General features: G+C 43.5%; 1 protein-coding gene across 1 annotated transcript in view; it reads right to left on the bottom strand.

Annotated features, from left to right (window-relative positions):
* The window catches only part of LOC308329758 (dihydropyridine-sensitive L-type skeletal muscle calcium channel subunit alpha-1-like), a gene marked incomplete at its 5' end in the record, with an annotated part of 66,571 nt that overhangs the window by 25,416 nt on the left and 13,783 nt on the right, over positions 1-27,372 (bottom strand). Inside the window, 7 exons of the mRNA XM_080784255.1 lie at positions 544-676; positions 1,983-2,052; positions 2,143-2,245; positions 25,906-26,020; positions 26,598-26,718; positions 26,873-26,962; positions 27,121-27,238. Coding sequence (XP_080640381.1) covers positions 544-676; positions 1,983-2,052; positions 2,143-2,245; positions 25,906-26,020; positions 26,598-26,718; positions 26,873-26,962; positions 27,121-27,238 — 750 coding nt within the window. The remainder of the gene's footprint in view (positions 1-543; positions 677-1,982; positions 2,053-2,142; positions 2,246-25,905; positions 26,021-26,597; positions 26,719-26,872; positions 26,963-27,120; positions 27,239-27,372) is intronic.

Genomic DNA, 27,372 nt, shown 5'->3' with positions numbered 1-27,372 from the left:
ATGATGGGGAGAGAGTTTTCTGTTCAAACTGAGACTGTAGGGCCGGCAGTCCCCTTGGGTTACACTTAAACTAGCTCTGGTCCATAGCTCTAATGCGTTGCAGTTAGAGCTATGGACCAGAGATTCCCTCAAAACAAACAAATCACTGGCTTCCTTTAAAACCGGTCTGAAAAATCATATAGCAATGTCAGCGGGTCAAAAGGAGAGAAGATGACTGCCCAACCTCCCTATACCCATATAGGGATATATACGATTTTTTTTGGTATTTAGATTTATTTAGATTTTTTGGTACTTACACCTGTAAATAATCTTCATATTTTTTGAGATATCTTCAATTACTGTCATCATTGTATTGTGAATGAATGCATTGGGACCCGAATGGAAACAAGACCGCAAGGTCTTTTTTCGGTGCTATCCTTTTGGATAAATGTGCTTTCTGACTGTACCATGTACTGTTTTTTTTGCATTTGATATTGTCTAATAAAATAATCAATCAAATCATTTCTTTCCTTGTTCTCCAGCCCAACCTGGCGCCCTGCTCACTTGTTCTGCGGGCCGAAGATGTAGAAGGAGGAGGCGTCCGGCATAGGCACCGCCTCCTCCTTCAGCTGCAGGTCTGCCATTGGACGAGGTCTGGGGCTGTCCGGGATCTCCGGGTCCTCCTCCTCGTCGTCCCCTGCAGAGCAGTGGTGGACAGTAAACAAAAAGTACATTTGCCTGTACAGAGCTGTACTTAAAGGGACACTTCACCCTTTTTGCAAAAATATATATGTTAATGACGTTTAGAAGCTTTAGAACACTTTCTTGGGGGTCTTTATGTGTGTAATATGTGTTTTTAGCTATTTTAGATTGTAGCATTGTGAGCACAGTGTCTCTGATGTCATGGCCACTGGTCTCACTACCTTCCTGGACTACAATTCCCATAATTCTTTGGTGCTCTGCTCCTCCTTGTGGATAGGGGGAGAGCTGTCTTACTGAGACAACATGTAGTCCAGGAAGGAAGTGAGCCCAGTGTCCATGACATCAGAGACACCGGGCTCACTGCTACAATCTGAAATATCTAAAACCACATATTACACACATAAAGACCCCCATGAAAGTGTTCTAAAGCTTCTTAACGTCATTAACATATGTTTTTGCAAAAAGGGTGAAGTGTCCCTTTAAGTCACGTTTGAAAACTCACTTGTACTCCCTAGGATCCAGCACGAGAGCTGCTGACATCGCAAATTACATGTTCGTTGATGTTGCAAAATTGTAACCAACAATCGGGATTTAGAAGTGACGACACAAAGAAAAGAGCAGACCAAATTGGAACTGGAACCTTCTCCTGGTTTGTTGAAATTGGCAACCTACCCGGAAGTGTACTGTATATGTTGTGTTTATTTAAAGAGCTGGAAAGACCTGTTACTGAACAAACATGGAATATAGATAGAGCTACACCTTTTGGCTTTTTAACAAATAACGTTTTGAATTAAACAAAGAATGATTACTTACACTTGCCATTAATAGATACTATGTATGAAGGTGTCGCACCAGCCAATCTACAATATCGGTTGACCAGCAACCCAGGTAGTATAGGTGATATTGTTTTTTGTTCCGGGGACCCCCAGGGGTCCTTGAGGGAGTTCCAGGGGGTCCCCAGCTAAATGATAGTTTGTCACCAAATGGACCCTTATTGATCTGTAACTCTGAGAATATAACTCTGAGAGTGCACTTTCAGAGTTAAACTAACAGTGATTTTATCATATAAATTGGGGGTCCCAGAGATAGACATGCCATAAAATGGAGGGCCCTTGAAATTAAACGTGTTGAGAATCTCTGCTAGAGCCGTGAAAATCTTCTCTTATGAGGGTCCCTGGCATATCTTATCTTTTCAAAAATAAGTGTCAATTTGCGGGTCCTTGACATGAAAAAGTTTGGGAACCACTTTTCTACATAATATAGCATGACAGGGTTTAGCAACAATGGACGCAGGTCTTTACCAGGGAAGTCGTCAGGAGGGAAGGGGTCTTTGATCTCATTCACGTTGGACTCAAACTCGTCGAACTTCAGCTGCGGAGACGAAAGTGAAACAATCACAACGTGGTTTGACGAAGCAGCAGGCGTGTGTGTGTGTGTGTGTGTGTGTGTGTGTGTGTGTACCTTGGCGGTGGTGGGCATGACTTCGATCCCCTTGGCCCGTTGCTCAGCTAACTTCTTGGTCAGCATGGCTTTCTCCTCGGCTGCCTTGTCTGGCATATTGGCCCTGGTGGGTGACACACAAAGTAATGAATGAATGAATGAAAACAGAGGAGACTCAGTAGTCATCAAATTATATACACACACACATACACACACACACACACACACACACTAAACCTAACAGGATACCGGATGTTATATACTTTTTCACAAAACATTCGCGACACATTGTGAGCTTGTACAGTAGGTCGGCTAGTTTCTGCGTGTGACATTGACATACATATAGATTAGGCTATCTATATAAGATAGGGAGTCAAAGGGAAATATGCAGTGGTGGAAAGTAACTAAGTACATTTACTTAAGTACTGTACTTACATATATATTTTAAAAGTGAACATTTTGAACTCAAATCTTTGCTTCTGGGGGTCCCTGGTTGTCAACTACGGTATACAAAAGCCAGAAATCACACAAACCTCAGCAACATTCAATTCAATGCAAAATGCCAGTGTAAATGTAAAAAAAATGTAGTCAAAACATCCCATCCAAATAATGCCAGACCGATTATGTGCCAGACAGGCGAGCAGCTGTTCCAATCAATGCTGATCATGAACAGCTGCTGGGGGACAAGCAAGCAAGCCTTAAAATCTCTGCTGAGCGCCAGCCTGGAGTCACTTCTTCCTTTTCACCTATGATGGCAGCAAGCTGCATGTTCAATCTTGTTCTTGTTGCGCTGACTATTTGGTTCGCTCAAGGTAAAAGCTTTTTGTTTACAATGTGGCATTTATTAAATTGTATGTTGCAGATTCATCATAGGAAGTAACTCATTTCAATCTGTAATTGGATAATTTCATTCCAACGTTACTGCTGTGCATAGAGCCTCTAGAGAGGGTATGCGCGTGACATCATCGTACCTGGAAGTTATGCGGGAACGCCCACTGAGTGGCAAAAAACTACTTTCTGGCCTTTTTAAGTGGCAGCCCATTCATCCAAACAGAAAAGTCCTGTCTGATTGCATTAAACAATGTTAAACTCGCCAACATTGCAGCTGTACGAAAAGCTTGAATTATCCTCTTTCTATTTGTTTCATGAAAATCCACCATAGAAATGTTATGAGCTACTTTCTGTCAAGAAATGCCCTGCATTTGATTATTGTGTCAAGAGTTTGGAAGTGCTTGTTTTTCAATAACACAACATTTTGCTGCCTCCTGCATTAAGTGATTGTTGAGTGATTTCCAACGAGCGCTTCCAAACTCCCAACACTCCATCCATGGCTGCTCAATGTTTTGCCACTCAGTCTAGATGAGGGGGGACGTGTCCTGATGGGAAAACCATGCATGTGCATACTCCCTATACTTGGCCCTACTTAGTCATTATTAGTTGTATTAAAACTCAGAATGTCTTGTGCCAACAATGTCTACAGGATTCTGTTTCCCGCCCGACAACCCCATGATGAGTTGGAACAACAACGCCATGACCAAAATGCATGACGGGCAACGCCATGACCAAAATGTCATGACGGGCAACGCCATGACCAAAATGCATGACGGGCATGATGAACGACAAGATGAGTGCGGGCCGACGGCAGAATGAAGGACCTTATTGCTTGTAAATGGAAGGGGCAATGTGGACAGAGGGGGCTGTAACTATAATGGGCGGCCATGGAAGGAACGACTGGTATCTTTCTTTCCTGGACTGCTCAATATGACGGCAACTTGATCCGGATGTGGGCATTGTGGGCAATGATATACTTCTGTCTATTGACTTTAATTAAAGTTTTTAACACTTCCCATTGGGTCCTCCTTCCTTCTAACGTGACTCTTTCCCTATGTTGACTAAACTTGAGACAATTTACCGAATGTGAGTTCAAGCTGTAACACTTGAATATTTGAGGTTGAGTAAAATGCCATCTTAAAACGTTCACGCACTTAACCCATTTTGGGCGGGAACCCCCTGTTGGTGTTTTAAGCATTCTGTTATACTTTAGCTATATTTGAAAAGTCGTGAAAAAGGGGCCGCAAATCTTTGAATATTTATATTTCAGAGCGAACATTTTTTACTAAAATATTGGCTTCTGGGGGGTCCCTGGAACTACATATTTTGAGATGGGGGGTCTGCGGGGGGTCCTTGACATGAGAAAGGTTGAGCACCACTTGACATAGAAACATGATTTTTTTTTTTTTTTTTATATAAAATGATTTAGAAGCCTTTTTTAAATGTTATCGACCTCAGTCCAAAATGGGTTAGCCACTTAGCCTGTCATTGAGTGAGGTGAGGTCTTATTTGGTTATTAGTTCTCTTCAATCTGATTATCCTCAACTGTTTGCAGGATATATGGTGAGATACTGTACACTTGTACAGTATGAGAATAGTATTTAAGGCAGTGGTTCTTAACCCATTTAGACCTGACGTCGAAATAAAAAAAAGTGTTCTGAAAGAATATATTTGTGGCGCATTTTCATGATTTTTCAAAAATGGCAGACCTACAAGCTTGTAGCGCGCCACTCGGTGGGCAAGTTATGAGCTTGTAGATCTGCTATTTTTCAATAACTAAAGTATAACATAATGCTTAGTTAAAACACCAAGGGGTTCCCGTCCAGAATGGGTCTGGGAATCCTTCAGGAGGTCCAAGCAACTTGGATGCTATAATTTCAAGGGTTGCAAGTAACTTAGATGCATGGCATGCATATAGCAGCCAAGTTGCTTGTGGATATAAAGACACTCCAGATTAATGAGCATAAGTTTGTTTTATTTAATTTACTTTACTGTTGCATACATCTTCAAATTCAACCTGAAAAGGTGGCTAAAAACAACTCAAATCTGTAATCATGAGTAACTATCGGCACTATTTAGTATTTATCACCGGTGTCATTTCTCACTTCACTTGCCGTTGTTCTGTCCCCTGTACCATGTTGATCTGTTCCTGTATTGTACTGTATTGTATTGTGTTTTTGTATGGACGTGGTGTTGGATGCACACGTGGCATCAACGCATGGTGTTGTGTGCAGGCACACTACACTCTGTCCTTTTTATCATTCATTTTTTAAGAGCCTGCCCAGGGACTACAGATGAAATGTAGCTTCGGCTAACTCTGGCCCATTTACATTGATGTGAATGAGCTTGATTGTTGTTGATTAATGAGCTTTGTCCCTGTCAAATAAATAAATAAAATGTTCCATTACTTTTGGTACTTTATATTTTGATGCAGATACTTTTGTACCTTTTGAATATATGGGACTTATAGTATACTTCTACTAGATTGCAGTGTTGATCTGTTAAAAGTATAGTCAAAACATCCCATCAGGCACGTGTAGGGGCTTGAGCACCTGCCCTTTTGCAGAAAGGGCCCTTTCTATATCTCTCTTTTTTTAGGGGGGAAAAAAGGTTTTTTTTGCCACATAAGGACATGTGGGGGCCCACATGAGCTTATGTGGGGGCCAATAAGGGCTTGTGGGGGGCCAATACGAGCTTATGTGGGGGCCAATAAGGGCTTGTGGGGGGCCAATACGAGCTTATGTGGGGGCCAATAAGGGCTTGTGTGTGTGGGGGGGGGGGGGACAAGGGCTTATTTGGGGGACCAATAAGGGTTTATGTGGGGGGAAAGCAAGGGCTTATTTGCTCTCTGCACGGCCCTGGATCCCATTCAAATAATGCCAGACAGGTGAGCAACTCTTCCACTCAATGCTGATCATGACCAGCTGGGGGACCAGTAGAGGGACAGCCAGACACTTCTTCCTCAGCGGCAACATGGGAAGCATGCAGTTCATTATTGTTCTTGTTCTCCTGACTATTTGTTTTGCCCAAGGTAAAAGCATTTTGGTTTTTGTTGACTATGTGCATTTATGAAATTGTCCGTGGCAGATTAATACGAAGAAACGCATTTCAAACTCTGAAATGTTATAATTCTTTCCTGATAGTTTGGGGGAGCATTAATTATATGATTCTATCATGTCACCTGCTCCAGATAATTTCATTTGAAGCATTTCCAGTCTAGATGACCCAGGATGAGTTGATTTTGTTTGTTTCTGTATCCTAATGGGCTAAATTGGGCCTCTTCCTTGCTTGCTTCACGGGTCTTGTCAAATTATACTAATTAAAGGTATGTTCCATTCTGGTCAGGGTGCTGATATTGTTTTTGCTCACTCCAGGTACCTTCATGGTTCCTTGAGGGGGTTCCAAATAATGGCCCCAAGGCTTATGGGTGTGAACTCTGGAGTACTACAAATGGACCTATAACATATTTTTGGTTTAATTTGTACTTTCCATAGGAAAGTGTAAAGGTTGAAATGTAAAGGTTTGAGAACCACTTTGCTATACTAAATAGAAATGAGCCTTGAAGCTGCACTGTCCAACTTTCCTCTTCTACCCCAGATTTGAACCTGGGTTGTGCAAGTACTGACATTTTTACTTGAGATAATGGAGTCTGTGACTCTGCGTGCTTGCGCAGGAGATGAAGTGAATCTTGACCATCAGGTCAAGTCGATAGAGCAGGAAGACAAAACCACTGAACATTTTAATCTCTAAAACAAAGTTACATGGTGCTGCTTATCTGGTATAATTGAATTGAATTTATTTCCAATGTGGCTGCTGTGCATAGCCAATACTTAAATGGAAGCTAATCATTCTCACCACTGCAGCAGTCTTGGTTCTTTGGGTCAGAGCTATAAACACAAAATTGAATGGCTCTAATTTGGTAATTCCCGCCCGTGACGAAATTGGCTTAAAGTCATATAGCTGTATTAAAACTCTGGATGTCTTGTGCCAACAATGTCTACAGGATTCTGTTTCTTTTTTGCTGACAACCCCCCCATTGAAGCGAAAACGCCGCCGCCGCCGCCGACCAACAATATGACCACCAACAGCAGCAGCACGACGGGTACGATGAGCAATATGACCACCAACAGCAGCATGACGGGCATGATGAGCAATATGACCACCAACAGTAGCAGCACGACGGGCACGATGAGCAATATGACCACCAGCAGCAGCACGACGGGCACGATGAGCAATATCATATTGCTCATCGTGCCCGTCGTGCTGCTGCTGGTGGTCATATTGCCAATATGACCACCAGCAGCAGCACGACGGGCACGATGAGCAATATGACCACCAACAGTAGCACGACGGGCATGATGAGCAATATGACCACCAACAGTAGCAGCACGACGGGCACGATGAGCAATATGACCACCAACAGTAGCACGACGGGCATGATGAGCAATATGACCACCAGCAGTAGCAGCACGACGGGCACGATGAGCAATATGACCACCAACAGTAGCAGCACGACGGGCACGATGAGCAATATGACCACCAACAGTAGCAGCACGACGGGCACGATGAGCAATATGACCACCAGCAGTAGCAGCACGACGGGCACGATGAGCAATATGACCACCAGCAGCAGCACGACGGGCACGATGAGCAGTATGACCACCAACAGTAGCAGCACGACGGGCATGATGAGCAATATGACCACCAGCAGCAGCACGACGGGCACGATGAGCAGTATGACCACCAACAGTAGCAGCACGACGGGCATGATGAGCAATATGACCACCAGCAGCAGCACGACGGGCACGATGAGCAATATGATATTGCTCATCGTGCCCGTCGTGCTGCTGCTGGTGGTCATATTGCCAATATGACCAACAGCAGCAGCACGACGGGCACGATGAGCAATATGACCACCAACAGTAGCACGACGGGCATGATGAGCAATATGACCACCAGCAGTAGCAGCACGACGGGCACGATGAGCAATATGACCACCAGCAGCAGCACGACGGGCACGATGAGCAATATGACCACCAACAGTAGCAGCACGACGGGCACGATGAGCAATATGACCACCAACAGTAGCAGCACGACGGGCACGATGAGCAATATGACCACCAGCAGTAGCAGCACGACGGGCACGATGAGCAATATGACCACCAGCAGCAGCACGACGGGCACGATGAGCAATATGACCACCAGCAGCAGCACGACGGGCACGATGAGCAATATGACCACCAACAGCAGCATGACGGGCACGATGAGCAATATGACCACCAACAGCAGCATGATGATGAGCGGCGGCGGGCCCAACGGGACTCAAACCGACGGCAGAATTGCGAGCTTCAGAGGAGTCCCGAAGCATGGGTGGCCCCGGATGATGGGTCGATAATTGAAGGACATGGGATGGGTCTATAAGAGGGGGCTATGGAAGGAACCGGTGGGACAATGACTGACCAACATGACAGCAACTTGATCAGGATGTGAGCATTGGCCAATAATACTTCTGTCTGTGCTTCTGTCTATTGGCTCTGATTAAAGTTTTTATAAACGTAGCATTGGGTCCTCCTTCTTTCCCTATGTTGACTAAACTTGAGACAATTTACCGAATGTGAGTTCAAGCTGTAACACTTGAATATTTGAGGTTGAGTAAATGCCATCTTAAAACGTTCACGCACTTAACCCATTTTGGGCGGGAACCCCCTGTTGGTGTTTTAAGCATTCTGTTATACTTTAGCTATATTTGAAAGTCGTGAAAAAGGGGCCGCAAATCTTTGAATATTTATATTTCAGAGCGAACATTTTTTACTAAAATATTGGCTTCTGGGGGGTCCCTGGAACTACATATTTTGAGATGGGGGTCCGTGGGGGGTCCTTGACATGAGAAAGGTTGAGCACCACTTGACATAGAAACATGATTTTTTTTTTTTTTATATAAAATGATTTAGAAGCCTTTTTTAAATGTTATCGACCTCAGTCCAAAATGGGTTAGCCACTTAGCCTGTCATTGAGTGAGGTGAGGTCTTATTTGGTTATTTCTCTTCAATCTGATTATCCTCAACTGTTTGCAGGATATATGGTGAGATACTGTACACTTGTACAGTATGAGTAGGCTTGGGCGATATTGATTTTTTGATATCGGTATTGATACCGTGAATAATATCGCGATTATCGGTATTATCGATTATCAGCCTTTTTAATTTGTCTGGAACCCGAAATGCTGCAAAACATCAGTATGTTTTTTTATGAACCAACTTGCTAGGACTTGTTACTCTCACCGGCGCCATGTTTTGTTTGCTTTCCTGGGCGGAGGCGGTCCGACAACGCTGCTGTCGCCTCGTCACCGTAATTCAGCGTCAGTGCCAGTCAATGCATGCAGGACACTAAGTTTTTAAGAAAATTATAGTTGTTTAAAATGAATTACTTGTAAATTCATCACACATACAGTAATGTAGATGTTTATTTAAAAGAAAATTCATATTTACATGACGGTAAAATTACGATATTGGGTATTATCGGTATTAAATTACGATATTACGGTATTATCGGTATTCAATATTATTTATATACTCCACGATATTACCGATATTGATTTCAAATATCACGATAAACGGTAATATTGATATATTGCCCAAGCCTAAGTATGAGAATAGTATTTAAGGCAGTGGTTCTTAACCCATTTAGACCTGACGTTGAAATAAATACGTTGACAGAATATATATTTGTGGCGCATTTTCACGATTTTTCAAAAATAGCAGACCTACAAGCTCGTAGCGCGCCATTCTGTGGCAAGCTATGAGCTTGTAGATCTGCTATTTTTCAATAACTAAAGTATAACATGATGCTTAGTTAAAACACCAAGGGGTTCCCGTCCAGAATGGGTCTGGGAATCTTCAGGAGGTCCAAGCAACTTGGATGCTATAATTTCAAGGGTTGCAAGTAACTTAGATGCATGCATATAGCATCCAAGTTGCTTGTGGATATAAAGACACTCCAGATTAATGAGCATAAGTTTGTTTTATTTAATTTAATTTACTGTTGCATACATCTTCAAATTCAACCTGAAAAGGTGGCTAAAAACAACTCAAATCTGTAATCATGAGTAACTATCAGCACTATTTAGTATTTATTATCACCGGTGTAATTTCTCACTTCACTTGCCGTTGTTCTGTCCCCTGTACCATGTTGATCTGTTCCTGTATTGTACTGTATTGTATTGCGTTTTTGTATGGACGTGGTGTTGGATGCACACGTGGCATCAACGCATGGTGTTGTGTGCAGGCACACTACACTCTGTCCTTCTTTTTATCATTCATTTTTTAAGAGCCTGCCCAGGGACTACAGATGAAATGTAGCTTCGGCTAACTCTGGCCCATTTACATTGATGTGAATGAGCTTGATTGTTGTTGATTAATGAGCTTTGTCCCTGTCAAATAAAGAAATAAAATGTTCCATTACTTTTGGTACTTTATATTTTGATGCCGATACTTTTGTACCTTTTGAATATATGGGACTTATAGTATACTTCTACTAGATTGCAGTGTTGATCTGTTAAAAGTATAGTCAAAACATCCCATCAGGCACGTGTAGGGGCTTGAGCACCTGCCCTTTTGCAGAAAGGGCCCTTTCTCTCTCTCTCTCTTTTTTTTTAGGGGGGAAAAAAGAAGGGTTTTTTTGCCACATAAGGACATGTGGGGGCCCACATGAGCTTATGTGGGGGCCAATAAGGGCTTGTGGGGGGCCAATACGAGCTTATGTGGGGGCCAATAAGGGCTTGTGGGGGGCCAATACGAGCTTATGTGGGGGCCAATAAGGGCTTGTGTGTGGGGGAGGGGACAAGGGCTTATTTGGGGGACCAATAAGGGTTTATGTGGGGGGAAAGCAAGGGCTTATTTGCTCTCTGCACGGCCCTGGATCCCATTCAAATAATGCCAGACAGGTGAGCAACTCTTCCACTCAATGCTGATCATGACCAGCTGGGGGACCAGTAGAGGGACAGCCAGACACTTCTTCCTCAGCGGCAACATGGGAAGCATGCAGTTCATTATTGTTCTTGTTCTCCTGACTATTTGTTTTGCCCAAGGTAAAAGCATTTTGGTTTTTGTTGACTATGTGCATTTATGAAATTGTCCGTGGCAGATTAATACGAAGAAACGCATTTCAAACTCTGAAATGTTATAATTCTTTCCTGATAGTTTGGGGGAGCATTAATTATATGATTCTATCATGTCACCTGCTCCAGAGAATTTCATAGATGACCCAGGATGAGTTGATTTGATTTTGTTTGTTTCTGTATCCTAATGGGCTAAATTGGGCCTCTTCCTTGCTTGCTTCACGGGTCTTGTCAAATTATACTAATTAAAGGTATGTTCCATTCTGGTCAGGGTGCTGATATTGTTTTTGCTCACTCCAGGTACCTTCATGGTTCCTTGAGGTGGTTCCAAATAATGGCCCCAAGGCTTATGGGTGTGAACTCTGGAGTACTACAAATGGACCTATAACATATTTTTGGTTTAATTTGTACTTTCCATAGGAAAGTGTAAAGGTTGAAATGTAAAGGTTTGAGAACCACTGTGCTATACTAAATAGAAATGAGCCTTGAAGCTGCACTGTCCAACTTTCCTCTTCTACCCCAGATTTGAACCTGGGTTGTGCAAGTACTGACATTTTTACTTGAGATAATGGAGTCTGTGACTCTGCGTGCTTGCGCAGGAGATGAAGTGAATCTTGACCATCAGGTCAAGTCGATAGAGCAGGAAGACAAAACCACTGAACATTTTAATCTCTAAAACAAAGTTGCATGGTGCTGCTTATCTGGTATAATTTAATTGGATTTATTTCCAATGTGGCTGCTGTGCATAGCCAATACTTAAATGGAAGCTAATCATTCTCACCACTGCAGCAGTCTTGGTTCTTTGGGTCAGAGCTATAAACACAAAATTGAATGGCTCTAATTTGGTAATTCCCGCCCGTGACGAAATTGGCTTAAAGTCATATAGCTGTATTAAAACTCTGGATGTCTTGTGCCAACAATGTCTACAGGATTCTGTTTCTTTTTTGCTGACAACCCCCCCATTGAAGCGAAAACGCCGCCGCCGACCAACAATATGACCACCAACAGCAGCAGCACGACGGGCACGATGAGCAATATGACCACCAACAGTAGCAGCACGACGGGCACGATGAGCAATATGACCACCAACAGTAGCAGCACGACGGGCATGATGAGCAATATGACCACCAGCAGCAGCACGACGGGCACGATGAGCAATATCATATTGCTCATCGTGCCCGTCGTGCTGCTGCTGGTGGTCATATTGCCAATATGACCACCAGCAGCAGCACGACGGGCACGATGAGCAATATGACCACCAACAGTAGCACGACGGGCACGATGAGCAATATGACCACCAGTAGCAGCACGACGGGCACGATGAGCAATATGACCACCAGCAGTAGCAGCACGACGGGCACGATGAGCAATATGACCACCAACAGTAGCAGCACGACGGGCACGATGAGCAATATGACCACCAACAGTAGCAGCACGACGGGCACGATGAGCAATATGACCACCACCAGCAGCAGCACGACGGGCACGATGAGCAATATGACCACCAGCAGCAGCACGACGGGCACGATGAGCAATATCATATTGCTCATCGTGCCCGTCGTGCTGCTGCTGGTGGTCATATTGGCAATATGACCACCAGCAGCAGCACGACGGGCACGATGAGCAATATGACCACCAACAGTAGCACGACGGGCATGATGAGCAATATGACCACCAGCAGTAGCAGCACGACGGGCACGATGAGCAATATGACCACCAACAGTAGCAGCACGACGGGCATGATGAGCAATATGACCACCAACAGTAGCAGCACGACGGGCACGATGAGCAATATGACCACCAGCAGCAGCACGACGGGCATGATGAGCAATATGACCACCAGCAGCAGCACGACGGGCACGATGAGCAATATGACCACCAACAGTAGCAGCACGACGGGCACGATGAGCAATATGACCACCAGCAGCAGCACGACGGGCATGATGAGCAATATGACCACCAACAGTAGCAGCACGACGGGCACGATGAGCAATATGACCACCAACAGTAGCAGCACGACGGGCACGATGAGCAGTATGACCACCAGCAGCAGCACGACGGGCATGATGAGCAATATGACCACCAACAGCAGCATGATGAGCGGCGGCGGGCCCAACGGGACTCAAACCGACGGCAGAATTGCGAGCTTCAGAGGAGTCCCGAAGGATGCAGGGTGGCCCCGGATGATGGGTCGATAATTGAAGGACATGTTGGAGGGGTCTATAAGAGGGGGCTATGGAAGGAACCGCTGGGACAATGACTGAGCAATATGACAGCAACTTGATCAGGATGTGAGCGTTGGCCAATAATACTTCTGTCTGTGCTTCTGTCTATTGGCTCTGATTAAAGTTTTTATAAACGTAGCATTGGGTCCTCCTTCTTTCCCTATGTTGACTAAACTTGAGACAATTTACCAAATGTGGGTTCAAGCTGTAACCCTTGAATATTTGAGGTTGAGTAAATGCCATCTTAAAACGTTCACGCACTTAACCCATTTTGGGCGGGAACCCCCTGTTGGTGTTTTAAGCATTCTGTTATACTTTAGCTATATTTGAAAAGTCGTGAAAAAGGGGCCGCAAATCTTTGAATATTTATATTTCAGAGCGAACATTTTTTACTAAAATATTGGCTTCTGGGGGGTCCCTGGAACTACATATTTTGAGATGGGGGTCCGTGGGGGGTCCTTGACATGAGAAAGGTTGAGCACCACTTGACATAGAAACATGATTATTTTTTATTTTCTTTGAATAAAATGATTTAGAAGCTTTTTTTAAATGTTATAGACAAAATGGGTTAGCCACTTAGCCTGTCATTGAGTGAGGTGAGGTCTTATTTGGTTATTTCTCTTCAATCTGATTATCCTCAACTGTTTGCAGGATATATGGTGAGATACTGTACACTTGTACAGTATGAGAATAGTATTTAAGGCAGTGGTTCCTAACCCATTCCTAACCCAAAAAAGTGCCATTGGCCCTTCAAGACGAACATTTGACAAGTAATGATAAATTCCATAATGAATTGTCTTTTAACCTGCCATCAGTCAGTTTTAGTTTCAGACTAATGAGAACATATTGCTTATTTTACTGTCCAATGACATGAAATGGCACAAGGGAAGGACTCCACAAAAAGATCACCCCCAAAAATCGGTGCGCGCCCACACATGTGCCCTTTTCTGGAGTTTGAGCCCCTGCCCCCCCAGTGCTCTCTGCACGGCCCTGGATCCCATCCAAATAATGCCAGACAGGTGAGCAACTCTTCCACTCAATGCTGATCATGAACAGCTGGGGGACCAGCAGAGGAACAGCCAGTCACTTCTTCCTCAGCGGCAACATGGGAAGCATGCAGTTCATTATTGTTCTTGTTCTACTGACTATTTGTTTTGCCCAAGGTAAAAGCATTTTGGTTTTTGTTGACTATGTGCATTTATGAAATTGTCCGTTGCAGATTAATACGAAGAAACTCATTTCAACTCTGAAATGTTATAATTCTTTCCTGATAGTTTGGGGGAGCATTAATTCTATGATTCTATCATGTCACCTGCTCCAGAGAATTTCATAGATGACCCAGGATGAGTTGATTTGATTTTGTTTGTTTCTGTATCCTAATGGGCTAAATTGGGCCTCTTCTTTGCTTGCTTCACGGGTCTTGTCAAATTATACTAATTAAAGGTCTGTTCCATTCTGGTCAGGGTGCTGATATTGTTTTTGCTCACTCCAGGTACCCTCATGGTTCCTTGAGGGGGTTCCAAATAATGGCCCCAAGGCTTATGGGTGTGTACAAATGGACCTATAAAAAAATGTGGTTTAATTTTACTTTCCATGGGGGTCCTTGAAATGTAAGCCAATTTTCGCGGCTGACAACCCCATGATGAGTTTGAGCGACAACGCCATGACCAACAATATGACCACCAACAGCAGCAGCATGACGGGCATGGTGAGCGGTGGCGGGCCCAACGGGACTCAAACCGACGGCAGAAGGACCTTTTCCTTCTTTTCTCCCTTCAGGTTGATGGATGCTCAATACAAGGAAATGGAGGCTAAAATTCCCTAATAAGAGGGCTCTATGGAAGGAAGGAAGGAAGGAACTGGTGGAACAATGACTGAGCAATTTTAGCAACTTGATCAGGATGTGAGCATTGGCCAATAATACTTCTGTCTGTGCTTCTGTCTATTGGCTCTGATTAAAGTTTTTAAAACGTAGCATTGGGTCCTCCTTCTTTCCCCATGTTGACTAAACTTGAGACAATTTACCGAATGTGAGTTCAAGCTGTAACACTTGAATATTTGAGGTTGAGTAAATGCCATCTTAAAACGTTCACGCACTTAACCCATTTTGGGCGGGAACCCCCTGTTGGTGTTTTAAGCATTCTGTTATACTTTAGCTATAATTATTTGAAAAGTCGTGAAAAAGGGGCCGCAAATCTTTGAATATTTATATTTCAGAGCGAACATTTTTTACTAAAATATTGGCTTCTGGGGGGTCCCTGGAACTACATATTTTGAGATGGGGGTCTGTGGGGGGTCCTTGACATGAGAAAGGTTGAGCACCACTTGATTTAGAAGCCTTTTTTTAAATGTTATCGACCAAAATGGGTTAGCCACTTAGCCTGTCATTGAGTGAGGTGAGGTCTTATTTGGTTATTTCTCTTCAATCTGATTATCCTCAACTGTTTGCAGGATATATGGTGAGATACTGTACACTTGTACAGTATGACAATAGTATTTAAGGCAGTGGTTCTTAACCCATTTAGACCTGACGTTGAAATAAATACGTTGAAAGAATATATATTTGTGGCGCATTTTCACGATTTTTCTAAAATAGCAGACCTACAAGCTCGTAGCGCGCCACTCGGTGGCAAGCTATGAGCTTGTAGATCTGCTATTTTTCAATAACTAAAGTATAACATAATGCTTAGTTAAAACACCAAGGGGTTCCCGTCCAGAATGGGTCTGGGAATCCCCAGGAGGTCCAAGCAACTTGGATGCTATAATTTCAAGGGTTGCAAGTAACTTAGATGCATGCACATAGCATCCAAGTTGCTTGTGGATATAAAGACACTCCAGATTAATGAGCATAAGTTTGTTTTATTTAATTGAATTTACTGTTGCATACATCTTCAAATTCAACCTGAAAAGGTGGCTAAAAACAACTCGAATCTGTAATCATGAGTAACTATCGGCACTATTTAGTATTTATTATCACCGGTGTAATTTCTCACTTCACTTGCCGTTGTTCTGTCCCCTGTACCATGTTGATCTGTTCCTGTATTGTATTGTATTGTGTTTTTGTATGGACGTGGTGTTGGATGCACACATGGCATCAACGCATGGTGTTGTGTGCAGGCACACCACACTTTGTCTTTCTTTTATCTGTATTGTATTGTGTTTTTGTATGGACGTGGTGTTGGATGCACACATGGCATCAACGCATGGTGTTGTGTGCAGGCACACTACACTCTGTCCTTTTTATCATTCATTTTTTAAGAGCGTGCCCAGGGACTACAGATGAAATTTAGCTTCGGCCCATTTACATTGATGTGAATGAGCTTGATTGTTGTTGATTAATGAGCTTTGTCCCTGTCAAATAAATAAATAAAATGTTCCATTACTTTTGGTACTTTATATTTTGATGCCGATACTTTTGTACCTTTTGAATATATGGGACTTATAGTATACTTCTACTAGATTGCAGTGTTGATCTGTTAAAAGTAGAGTCAAAACATCCCATCAGGCACGTGTAGGGGGGCTTGAGCACCTGCCCTTTTGCAGAAAGGGCCCTTTCTATATCTCTCTTTTTTTAGGGGGGAAAAAATAAGGTTTTTTTTGGCCACATAAGGACATGTGGGGGCCCACATGAGCTTATGTGGGGGCCAATAAGGGCTTGTGGGGGGCCAATACGAGCTTATGTGGGGGCCAATAAGGGCTTGTGGGGGGCCAATACGAGCTTATGTGGGGGCCAATAAGGGCTTGTGTGTGGGGGAGGGGACAAGGGCTTATTTGGGGGACCAATAAGGGTTTATGTGGGGGGAAAGCAAGGGCTTATTTGCTCTCTGCACGGCCCTGGATCCCATTCAAATAATGCCAGACAGGTGAGCAACTCTTCCACTCAATGCTGATCATGAACAGCTGGGGGACCAGCAGAGGGACAGCCAGTCACTTCTTCCTCAGCGGCAACATGGGAAGCATGCAGTTCATTATTGTTCTTGTTCTCCTGACTATTTGTTTTGCCCAAGGTAAAAGCATTTTGGTTTTTGTTGACTATGTGCATTTATGAAATTGTCCGTGGCAGATTAATACGAAGAAACGCATTTCAAACTCTGAAATGTTATAATTCTTTCCTGATAGTTTGGGGGAGCATTAATTATATGATTCTATCATGTCACCTGCTCCAGATAATTTCATTTGAAGCATTTCCAGTCTAGATGACCCAGGATGAGTTGATTTTGTTTGTTTCTGTATCCTAATGGGCTAAATTGGGCCTCTTCCTTGCTTGCTTCACGGGTCTTGTCAAATTATACTAATTAAAGGTATGTTCCATTCTGGTCAGGGTGCTGATATTGTTTTTGCTCACTCCAGGTACCCTCATGGTTCCTTGAGGGGGTTCCAAATAATGGCCCCAAGGCTTATGGGTGTGAACTCTGGAGTACTACAAATGGACCTATAACATATTTTTGGTTTAATTTGTACTTTCCATAGGAAAGTGTAAAGGTTGAAATGTAAAGGTTTGAGAACCACTTTGCTATACTAAATAGAAATGAGCCTTGAAGCTGCACTGTCCAACTTTCCTCTTCTACCCCAGATTTGAACCTGGGTTGTGCAAGTACTGACATTTTTACTTGAGATAATGGAGTCTGTGACTCTGCGTGCTTGCGCAGGAGATGAAGTGAATCTTGACCATCAGGTCAAGTCGATAGAGCAGGAAGACAAAACCACTGAACATTTTAATCTCTAAAACAAAGTTGCATGGTGCTGCTTATCTGGTATAATTGAATTGAATTTATTTCCAATGTGGCTGCTGTGCATAGCCAATACTTAAATGGAAGCTAATCATTCTCACCACTGCAGCAGTCTTGGTTCTTTGGGTCAGAGCTATAAACACAAAATTGAATGGCTCTAATTTGGTAATTCCCGCCCGTGACGAAATTGGCTTAAAGTCATATAGCTGTATTAAAACTCTGGATGTCTTGTGCCAACAATGTCTACAGGATTCTGTTTCTTTTTTGCTGACAACCCCCCCATTGAAGCGAAAACGCCGCCGCCGCCGCCGACCAACAATATGACCACCAACAGCAGCAGCACGACGGGCACGATGAGCAATATGACCACCAACAGCAGCATGACGGGCATGATGAGCAATATGACCACCAACAGTAGCAGCACGACGGGCACGATGAGCAATATGACCACCAGCAGCAGCACGACGGGCACGATGAGCAATATCATATTGCTCATCGTGCCCGTCGTGCTGCTGCTGGTGGTCATATTGCCAATATGACCACCAGCAGCAGCACGACGGGCACGATGAGCAATATGACCACCAACAGTAGCACGACGGGCATGATGAGCAATATGACCACCAACAGTAGCAGCACGACGGGCACGATGAGCAATATGACCACCAGCAGTAGCAGCACGACGGGCACGATGAGCAATATGACCACCAGCAGCAGCACGACGGGCACGATGAGCAGTATGACCACCAACAGTAGCAGCACGACGGGCATGATGAGCAATATGACCACCAGCAGCAGCACGACGGGCACGATGAGCAATATCATATTGCTCATCGTGCCCGTCGTGCTGCTGCTGGTGGTCATATTGCCAATATGACCACCAGCAGCAGCACGACGGGCACGATGAGCAATATGACCACCAACAGTAGCAGCACGACGGGCATGATGAGCAATATGACCACCAGCAGTAGCAGCACGACGGGCACGATGAGCAATATGACCACCAGCAGCAGCACGACGGGCACGATGAGCAATATGACCACCAACAGTAGCAGCACGACGGGCACGATGAGCAATATGACCACCAACAGTAGCAGCACGACGGGCACGATGAGCAATATGACCACCAACAGTAGCAGCACGACGGGCACGATGAGCAATATGACCACCAACAGTAGCAGCACGACGGGCACGATGAGCAATATGACCACCAACAGTAGCAGCACGACGGGCACGATGAGCAATATGACCACCAGCAGCAGCACGACGGGCACGATGAGCAATATGACCACCAACAGCAGCATGACGGGCACGATGAGCAATATGACCACCAACAGCAGCATGACGGGCACGATGAGCAATATGACCACCAACAGCAGCATGATGATGAGCGGCGGCGGGCCCAACGGGACTCAAACCGACGGCAGAATTGCGAGCTTCAGAGGAGTCCCGAAGCATGGGTGGCCCCGGATGATGGGTCGATAATTGAAGGACATGTTGGAGGGGTCTATAAGAGGGGGCTATGGAAGGAACCGGTGGGACAATGACTGAGCAATATGACAGCAACTTGATCAGGATGTGAGCGTTGGCCAATAATACTTCTGTCTGTGCTTCTGTCTATTGGCTCTGATTAAAGTTTTTATAAACGTAGCATTGGGTCCTCCTTCTTTCCCTATGTTGACTAAACTTGAGACAATTTACCGAATGTGAGTTCAAGCTGTAACACTTGAATATTTGAGGTTGAGTAAATGCCATCTTAAAACGTTCACGCACTTAACCCATTTTGGGCGGGAACCCCCTGTTGGTGTTTTAAGCATTCTGTTATACTTTAGCTATATTTGAAAGTCGTGAAAAAGGGGCCGCAAATCTTTGAATATTTATATTTCAGAGCGAACATTTTTTACTAAAATATTGGCTTCTGGGGGGTCCCTGGAACTACATATTTTGAGATGGGGGTCCGTGGGGGGTCCTTGACATGAGAAAGGTTGAGCACCACTTGACATAGAAACATGATTTTTTTTATTTTTATATAAAATGATTTAGAAGCCTTTTTTAAATGTTATCGACCTCAGTCCAAAATGGGTTAGCCACTTAGCCTGTCATTGAGTGAGGTGAGGTCTTATTTGGTTATTTCTCTTCAATCTGATTATCCTCAACTGTTTGCAGGATATATGGTGAGATACTGTACACTTGTACAGTATGAGAATAGTATTTAAGGCAGTGGTTCTTAACCCATTTAGACCTGACGTTGAAATAAATACGTTGACAGAATATATATTTGTGGCGCATTTTCACGATTTTTCAAAAATGGCAGACCTACAAGCTCGTAGCGCGCCACTCTGTGGCAAGCTATGAGCTTGTAGATCTGCTATTTTTCAATAACTAAAGTATAACATGATGCTTAGTTAAAACACCAAGGGGTTCCCGTCCAGAATGGGTCTGGGAATCTTCAGGAGGTCCAAGCAACTTGGATGCTATAATTTCAAGGGTTGCAAGTAACTTAGATGCATGCATATAGCATCCAAGTTGCTTGTGGATATAAAGACACTCCAGATTAATGAGCATAAGTTTGTTTTATTTAATTTAATTTACTGTTGCATACATCTTCAAATTCAACCTGAAAAGGTGGCTAAAAACAACTCAAATCTGTAATCATGAGTAACTATCAGCACTATTTAGTATTTATTATCACCGGTGTAATTTCTCACTTCACTTGCCGTTGTTCTGTCCCCTGTACCATGTTGATCTGTTCCTGTATTGTACTGTATTGTATTGTGTTTTTGTATGGACGTGGTGTTGGATGCACACGTGGCATCAACGCATGGTGTTGTGTGCAGGCACACTACACTCTGTCCTTTTTATCATTCATTTTTTAAGAGCCTGCCCAGGGACTACAGATGAAATTTAGCTTCGGCTAACTCTGGCCCATTTACATCGATGTGAATGAGCTTGATTGTTGTTGATTAATGAGCTTTGTCCCTGTCAAATAAGTAAATAAAATGTTCCATTACTTTTGGTACTTTATATTTTGATGCCGATACTTTTGTACCTTTTGAATATATGGGACTTATAGTATACTTCTACTAGTTTGCAGTGTTGATCTGTTAAAAGTAGAGTCAAAACATCCCATCAGGCACGTGTAGGGGGGCTTGAGCACCTGCCCTTTTGCAGAAAGGGCCCTTTCTATATCTCTCTTTTTTTAGGGGGGAAAAAAGAAGGGTTTCTTTGCCACATAAGGACATGTGGGGGCTTATTTGGGGGGAAAACAAGGGCTTATTTGGGGGGCAATAAGGGCTTGTGTGGGGGGCCAATAAGGGCTTGTGTGGGGGGCAAATAAGTGCCATTGGCCCTTCAAGACGAACATTTGACAAGTAATGATAAATTCCATAATGAATTATCTTTTAATCTGCCATCAGTCAGTTTTAGTTTCAGACTAATGAGAACATATTGCTTATTTTACTGTCCAATGACATGAAATGGCACAAGGGAAGGACTCCACAAAAAGACCACCCCCAAAAATCGGCACGCGCTACGCTCGCCCAAACATGTGCCCTTTTCTGGAGTTTGAGCCCCTGCCCCCCCAGTGCTCTCTGCACGGCCCTGGATCCCATTCAAATAATGCCAGACAGGTGAGCAACTCTTCCACTCAATGCTGATCATGACCAGCTGGGGGACCAGTAGAGGGACAGCCAGTCACTTCTTCCTCAGCAGCAACATGGGAAGCATGCAGTTCATTATTGTTCTTGTTCTCCTGGCTATTTGTTTTGCCCAAGGTAAAAGCATTTTGGTTTTTGTTGACTATGTGCATTTATGAAATTGTCCGTTGCAGATTAATACGAAGAAACGCATTTCAACTCTGAAATGTTATAATTCTTTCCTGATAGTTTGGGGGAGCATTAATTATATGATTCTATCATGTCACCTGCTCCAGATAATTTCATTTGAAGCATTTCCAGTCTAGATGACCCAGGATGAGTTGATTTTGTTTGTTTCTGTATCCTAATGGGCTAAATTGGGCCTCTTCCTTGCTTGCTTCACGGGTCTTGTCAAATTATACTAATTAAAGGTATGTTCCATTCTGGTCAGGGTGCTGATATTGTTTTTGCTCACTCCAGGTACCTTCATGGTTCCTTGAGGGGGTTCCAAATAATGGCCCCAAGGCTTATGGGTGTGAACTCTGGAGTACTACAAATGGACCTATAACATATTTTTGGTTTAATTTGTACTTTCCATAGGAAAGTGTAAAGGTTGAAATGTAAAGGTTTGAGAACCACTTTGCTATACTAAATAGAAATGAGCCTTGAAGCTGCACTGTCCAACTTTCCTCTTCTACCCCAGATTTGAACCTGGGTTGTGCAAGTACTGACATTTTTACTTGAGATAATGGAGTCTGTGACTCTGCGTGCTTGCGCAGGAGATGAAGTGAATCTTGACCATCAGGTCAAGTCGATAGAGCAGGAAGACAAAACCACTGAACATTTTAATCTCTAAAACAAAGTTACATGGTGCTGCTTATCTGGTATAATTGAATTGAATTTATTTCCAATGTGGCTGCTGTGCATAGCCAATACTTAAATGGAAGCTAATCATTCTCACCACTGCAGCAGTCTTGGTTCTTTGGGTCAGAGCTATAAACACAAAATTGAATGGCTCTAATTTGGTAATTCCCGCCTGTGACGAAATTTGCTTAAAGTCATATAGCTGTATTAAAACTCTGGATGTCTTGTGCCAACAATGTCTACAGGATTCTGTTTCCCGGCTGACAACCCCATTGGAGTGACAACGCCACCATGCATGACCAACAAAATGACCACCAACAGCAGCAGCACGACGGGCACGATGAGCAATATGACCACCAACAGCAGCAGCATGACGGGCTTGATGAGCAAAATTACCACCAACAGTAGCATGACGGGCATGACCAACAATATGACCACCAACAGCAGCAGCACGACGGGCACGATGAGCAATATGACCACCAACAGCAGCATGACGGGCATGATGAGCAATATGACCACCAACAGCAGCATGACGGGCATGATGAGCAATATGACCACCAACAGCAGCATGACGGGCATGATGAGCAATATGACCACCAACAGCAGCATGATGAGCGGCGGCGGGCCCAACGGGACTCAAACCGACAGCAGAATTGCGAGCTTCAGCCTTCAGCCTCTGAAGCTCGCAATTCTGCCGCCCCGGATGATGGGTCGATAATTGAAGGACATGGAGGGGTCTATAGAGAGGGGGCTATGGAAGGAACCGGTGGGACAATGACTGAGCAATATGACAGCAACTTGATCAGGATGTGAGCGTTGGCCAATAATACTTCTGTCTGTGCTTCTGTCTATTGGCTCTGAATTAAAGTTTTTAAAACGTAGCATTGGGTCCTCCTTCTTTCCCTATGTTGACTAAACTTTTTTTTTATATATATATATATTTTATCCCACGATTTTGTAACTCATTTTTCACCCCTGTGTCAATCATCTAATGTGATCCTGGGCTCTACACACCCTCCACCAACCTGGGGAGAGCAACGGACTTAACTCATGCTTCCTTCATGCTTGAGTGTCCAAGTTGCTCCTTTACACCTGACAGGGGGGGGTTTCCCTGGTTGGACGTAGCGCGTGGAAGGAACACGTTATTCCAACCATGTTGACTAAACTTGAGACAATTTACCAAATGTGGGTTCAAGCTGTAACACTTGTTGAGTAAATGCCATCTTAAAACTTTTTTTTTTTTTAAATAAAAAGGGGTTTCTTGTTAGGCTATAGGTGTGTCCAAAATGCTAATGGGAACCTCACAAAGTCCTCTAAGTACAATTTTCAGGTACTTTTACTTTACTGGAGAATTTCCAATTTTCGATACTTTACTTCTACCCCACCACATCTCAGAGGCAAATATTGTACTTTTATGCCACTACAATTATATGAAAACTGTAGTTTGTAGATTTTGATTATTACAAAACACGTAACCACTTCAGCCCTATAGGCCTACTGCATATTATTCTGGCCAATTGAAAATAGCAGATCTCCAAGCTCACAATACGTCGCATTGTGAGCTTGTAGATTGGCTTTTTAAAACAAAATCTGACATTTTGAGAAATGGGACATTATTCTGCACAATGATTACTTTTGGTACATTTTGATGCCGATACGTTTTGTACCTTTTTGAACACTTCTACTAGTAACAGAGTGTATAGATTGCAGTGTTGATATATTAAAGATGGAGTGCCACCATTTTTTTACCACCCTAAAACATGATCATCAGGTATTATTGCAATATAAGGGGGAAGAACTTTTTCCCAAAAGTGTACATTTTGTTAAAATCATGCTTTTATGTGGACACGCCCACCAGTTCATTAAGTATGCCTGGTTTGCCTGGTGGGTGGTGATGGGTGGTGATCCACCTGAACTGAAGCCACACCCACAGCTGTAGTTGTATGATAAAGGGGGAGGGGCTTAGTGCTGCCAACGAATATTCTATATCCGAATATAGATTCGAATCAATTTTTTTAATTAATAACCGAATATATAAAATTAAGGTTCGAATTAAAAATAATAATACAAAATATTTTTTTATTTATTATTATTATTAGTTTTCCGTGCCATGGGTAAGCGTTGTGACTTGTGAGCTTGTAGATTAGTTATATTTGCCATGCGACACGCCGACAACGGCATACATTGAAGAATAAATCAGCTGCCTCGCACATTTCCTAAACACAGACTATACAGCGCAGCGCAGCGCAGTTCTGATTGGCTGCCTCGTCTCCAGCCATGTTGCCTCAGAATTCTTTAGGGTCACTAATTTGAGCATAACAGCGGAGCATAGGCGCTAGCCAGCTAAAAAGTTTCATAACGTCGGCAGCAGACCCACAGTCCACAGATAATAATAATGCAGCAGAATTAACACTGCCTCCGTGCCTCGTTTTGATAAGGCTGTGTGGTAGGATTGCTCATTTAAGAAAAAAATGTTACTGGAGAAGGGAGAATGTATGCGTTCCGTTCCATCTCAGTTTTCAGCAACACCAATGCGCGGAGAGAGAGTTGCGCCAGCAATGCGATCTTAAATGTTATGTCTAAGGTTGTATTGGTGTAAATATAATTATTAAAAAATCCGATTGGCTCGAATTGAAATCCGAAATCCGAATGGCTCGAATTGCTCGAATCCACGTGGGTTTTTAAAACGAATATCCGAATCCAATTTTTGGACAATTACGGCAGCCCTAGAGGGGCTGATAGTGTGGTGTCACTATATTACTGTTTATTTCATTGGCCCGTTTGACTGTCAAGGGTTCAGCCTCCAGGAAGAAACCCTGAATACAAAGTGAATACACCATTGCACATAAAAACAACTCCAGGGTGTCTAATGAAGTACTGTCACCTCATAGACACATGAAAAACTGGAAAAATTGTGGCACTCCATCTTTAAGTAAAACATGTGAGTACTTCCATCACTCCCTAGATGGGGAGTCAAAGGAAATATGGGGGAAGCAGGGTTAACGGGGTTCAGGGCCTGCACTTCAACTTTTTGGACATACAGTAACTATTAACCCATTTAGGCCTGAAAAAATGTCTGAAATACATAATGTTTCTATATCAGTGGTGCTCAATATTTCATGTCAAAGACCCCAAAAATGATATGTAATTGGCCACCGACCCCCATCTGAAAATACGTTATTCCAGGAACCCCTCATGAAGCAAAGAGTTGAGTTAAAAACGCTCGCTCTGAAAGAATATATACATTTAAGATCTACAAGCTCGTAGTGCGGCACTCGGTGCCGCGCTATGAGCTTGTAGATCTGCCATTTTTCAATATCTAAAGCTATAACATAATGCTTCAAACACCAAAAAGGGTTCGTTCCCGCCCAGAATGGGCATCATACCTGAGTGCCTTCTTGCGTTCCTTCTCCTCCGCCTTCTCCTTCTGGGCTGCGGTCAGATACTCTGCCTCGGCCAAGTTATCCACAGCAATGGCAAGGAACACATTGAGCAGGATGACTGAACAGTTAAAGTTGAACAACTTATAAACAGTGGCCTTGTGGTTAGAGTGTCCGCCCTGAAACTCGGCATCAATGGTTTGGATTGGATGGGTGGTCAAATCAACTAATCAAATGATTCCCGAGCGCGGCACGGCTGCAGCTCACCGCTCCTTGGCTCACCGCTCCAAGAGATGGGTCAAATGCGGTAACGTGTGTGACAAATCGTACGACTTTGACTTTGAGTAGGATGACTTATGCTATTAAAGTTTAACAACAACTTATAAAATAGATATTTACAATCTATGTAAAGCGCTTTTGATAAAAACGCTTTTGATAAAAGCTCTACATAAATGCACCATTTACCATTCAGTAGGGCGACGTTGTATAGTTAATGTTGGCCAACAACAACAACAAAAAAAATGAAATAAAAACATTGAACAATATGAACTAAACGCACTCTGAAAATTGACAGGAAAAACTAAACAAATTTTTTTTTTAAAGAGAGAGAGAGAGAGAAACAAAAATGAAAAATGTAAACAAATGAAAAGCACAGATAGTAGTATTAGTATAACACATGTGGGCTGTTGGAAGGATACAGTTTCCACACACAAAGGCGATGATGAAGTAGATGCTGACCAGGATGCCAGGCATGCTGGGTCCTCCGTGAGCCATGATGCCGTCATACATGACTATGTTCCAGTCCTCCCCTGTCAGGATCTGACACACGCACGCACATGGCACACACGCACATGGCACAGGCACACACATGGCACACACACGCACACACATTCAGACAAAATGCCCAATCAGTACAGGGTTTGTCCACAGAGATGGCAGTATACAGTCAACTTCCTACGTACGCAGAGCGTACCTGGAAGACACTGATGAGGGCCTGGGGGAAGCTGTCAAAGGTGCTGCGAGGTTTGAGCTTGTCGGGGAAGTTGAACTTTCCTCCAAACACCTGGGAGTGTCCCGCAGAAAGACAGAAGACCATGAACACATACATGCACATATTACAGTAGTCTGTCGGTATGTATACATATATACATGTATATGTAGGCCTATATATATATATATATGTGTATATATGTGCAGGTGTATACAGTATACACATCACACCTGCATGCCCAGCAGAGAGAAGATGACGATGAACAGGAAGAGCAGCAGCAGCAGGCAGGCGATGGAACGTTGAGCGTTGAGCAACGACGCTACCAGGTTACTGAGAGACGTCCAGTATCTATAAAATATAATTATATATCCACCAGGTTACTGAGAGACGTCCAGTATCTATAACATATATATATATCCACCAGGTTACTGAGAGACGTCCAGTATCTATAACATATATATATATCCACCAGGTTACTGAGA

Source organism: Protomyctophum bolini (genome assembly GCF_963924005.1).
Source record: "Protomyctophum bolini genome assembly, chromosome: 2".
Classification (NCBI taxonomy): Eukaryota; Metazoa; Chordata; class Actinopteri; order Myctophiformes; family Myctophidae; genus Protomyctophum; species Protomyctophum bolini.
This window is presented reverse-complemented; position numbering and strand designations above follow the sequence as displayed.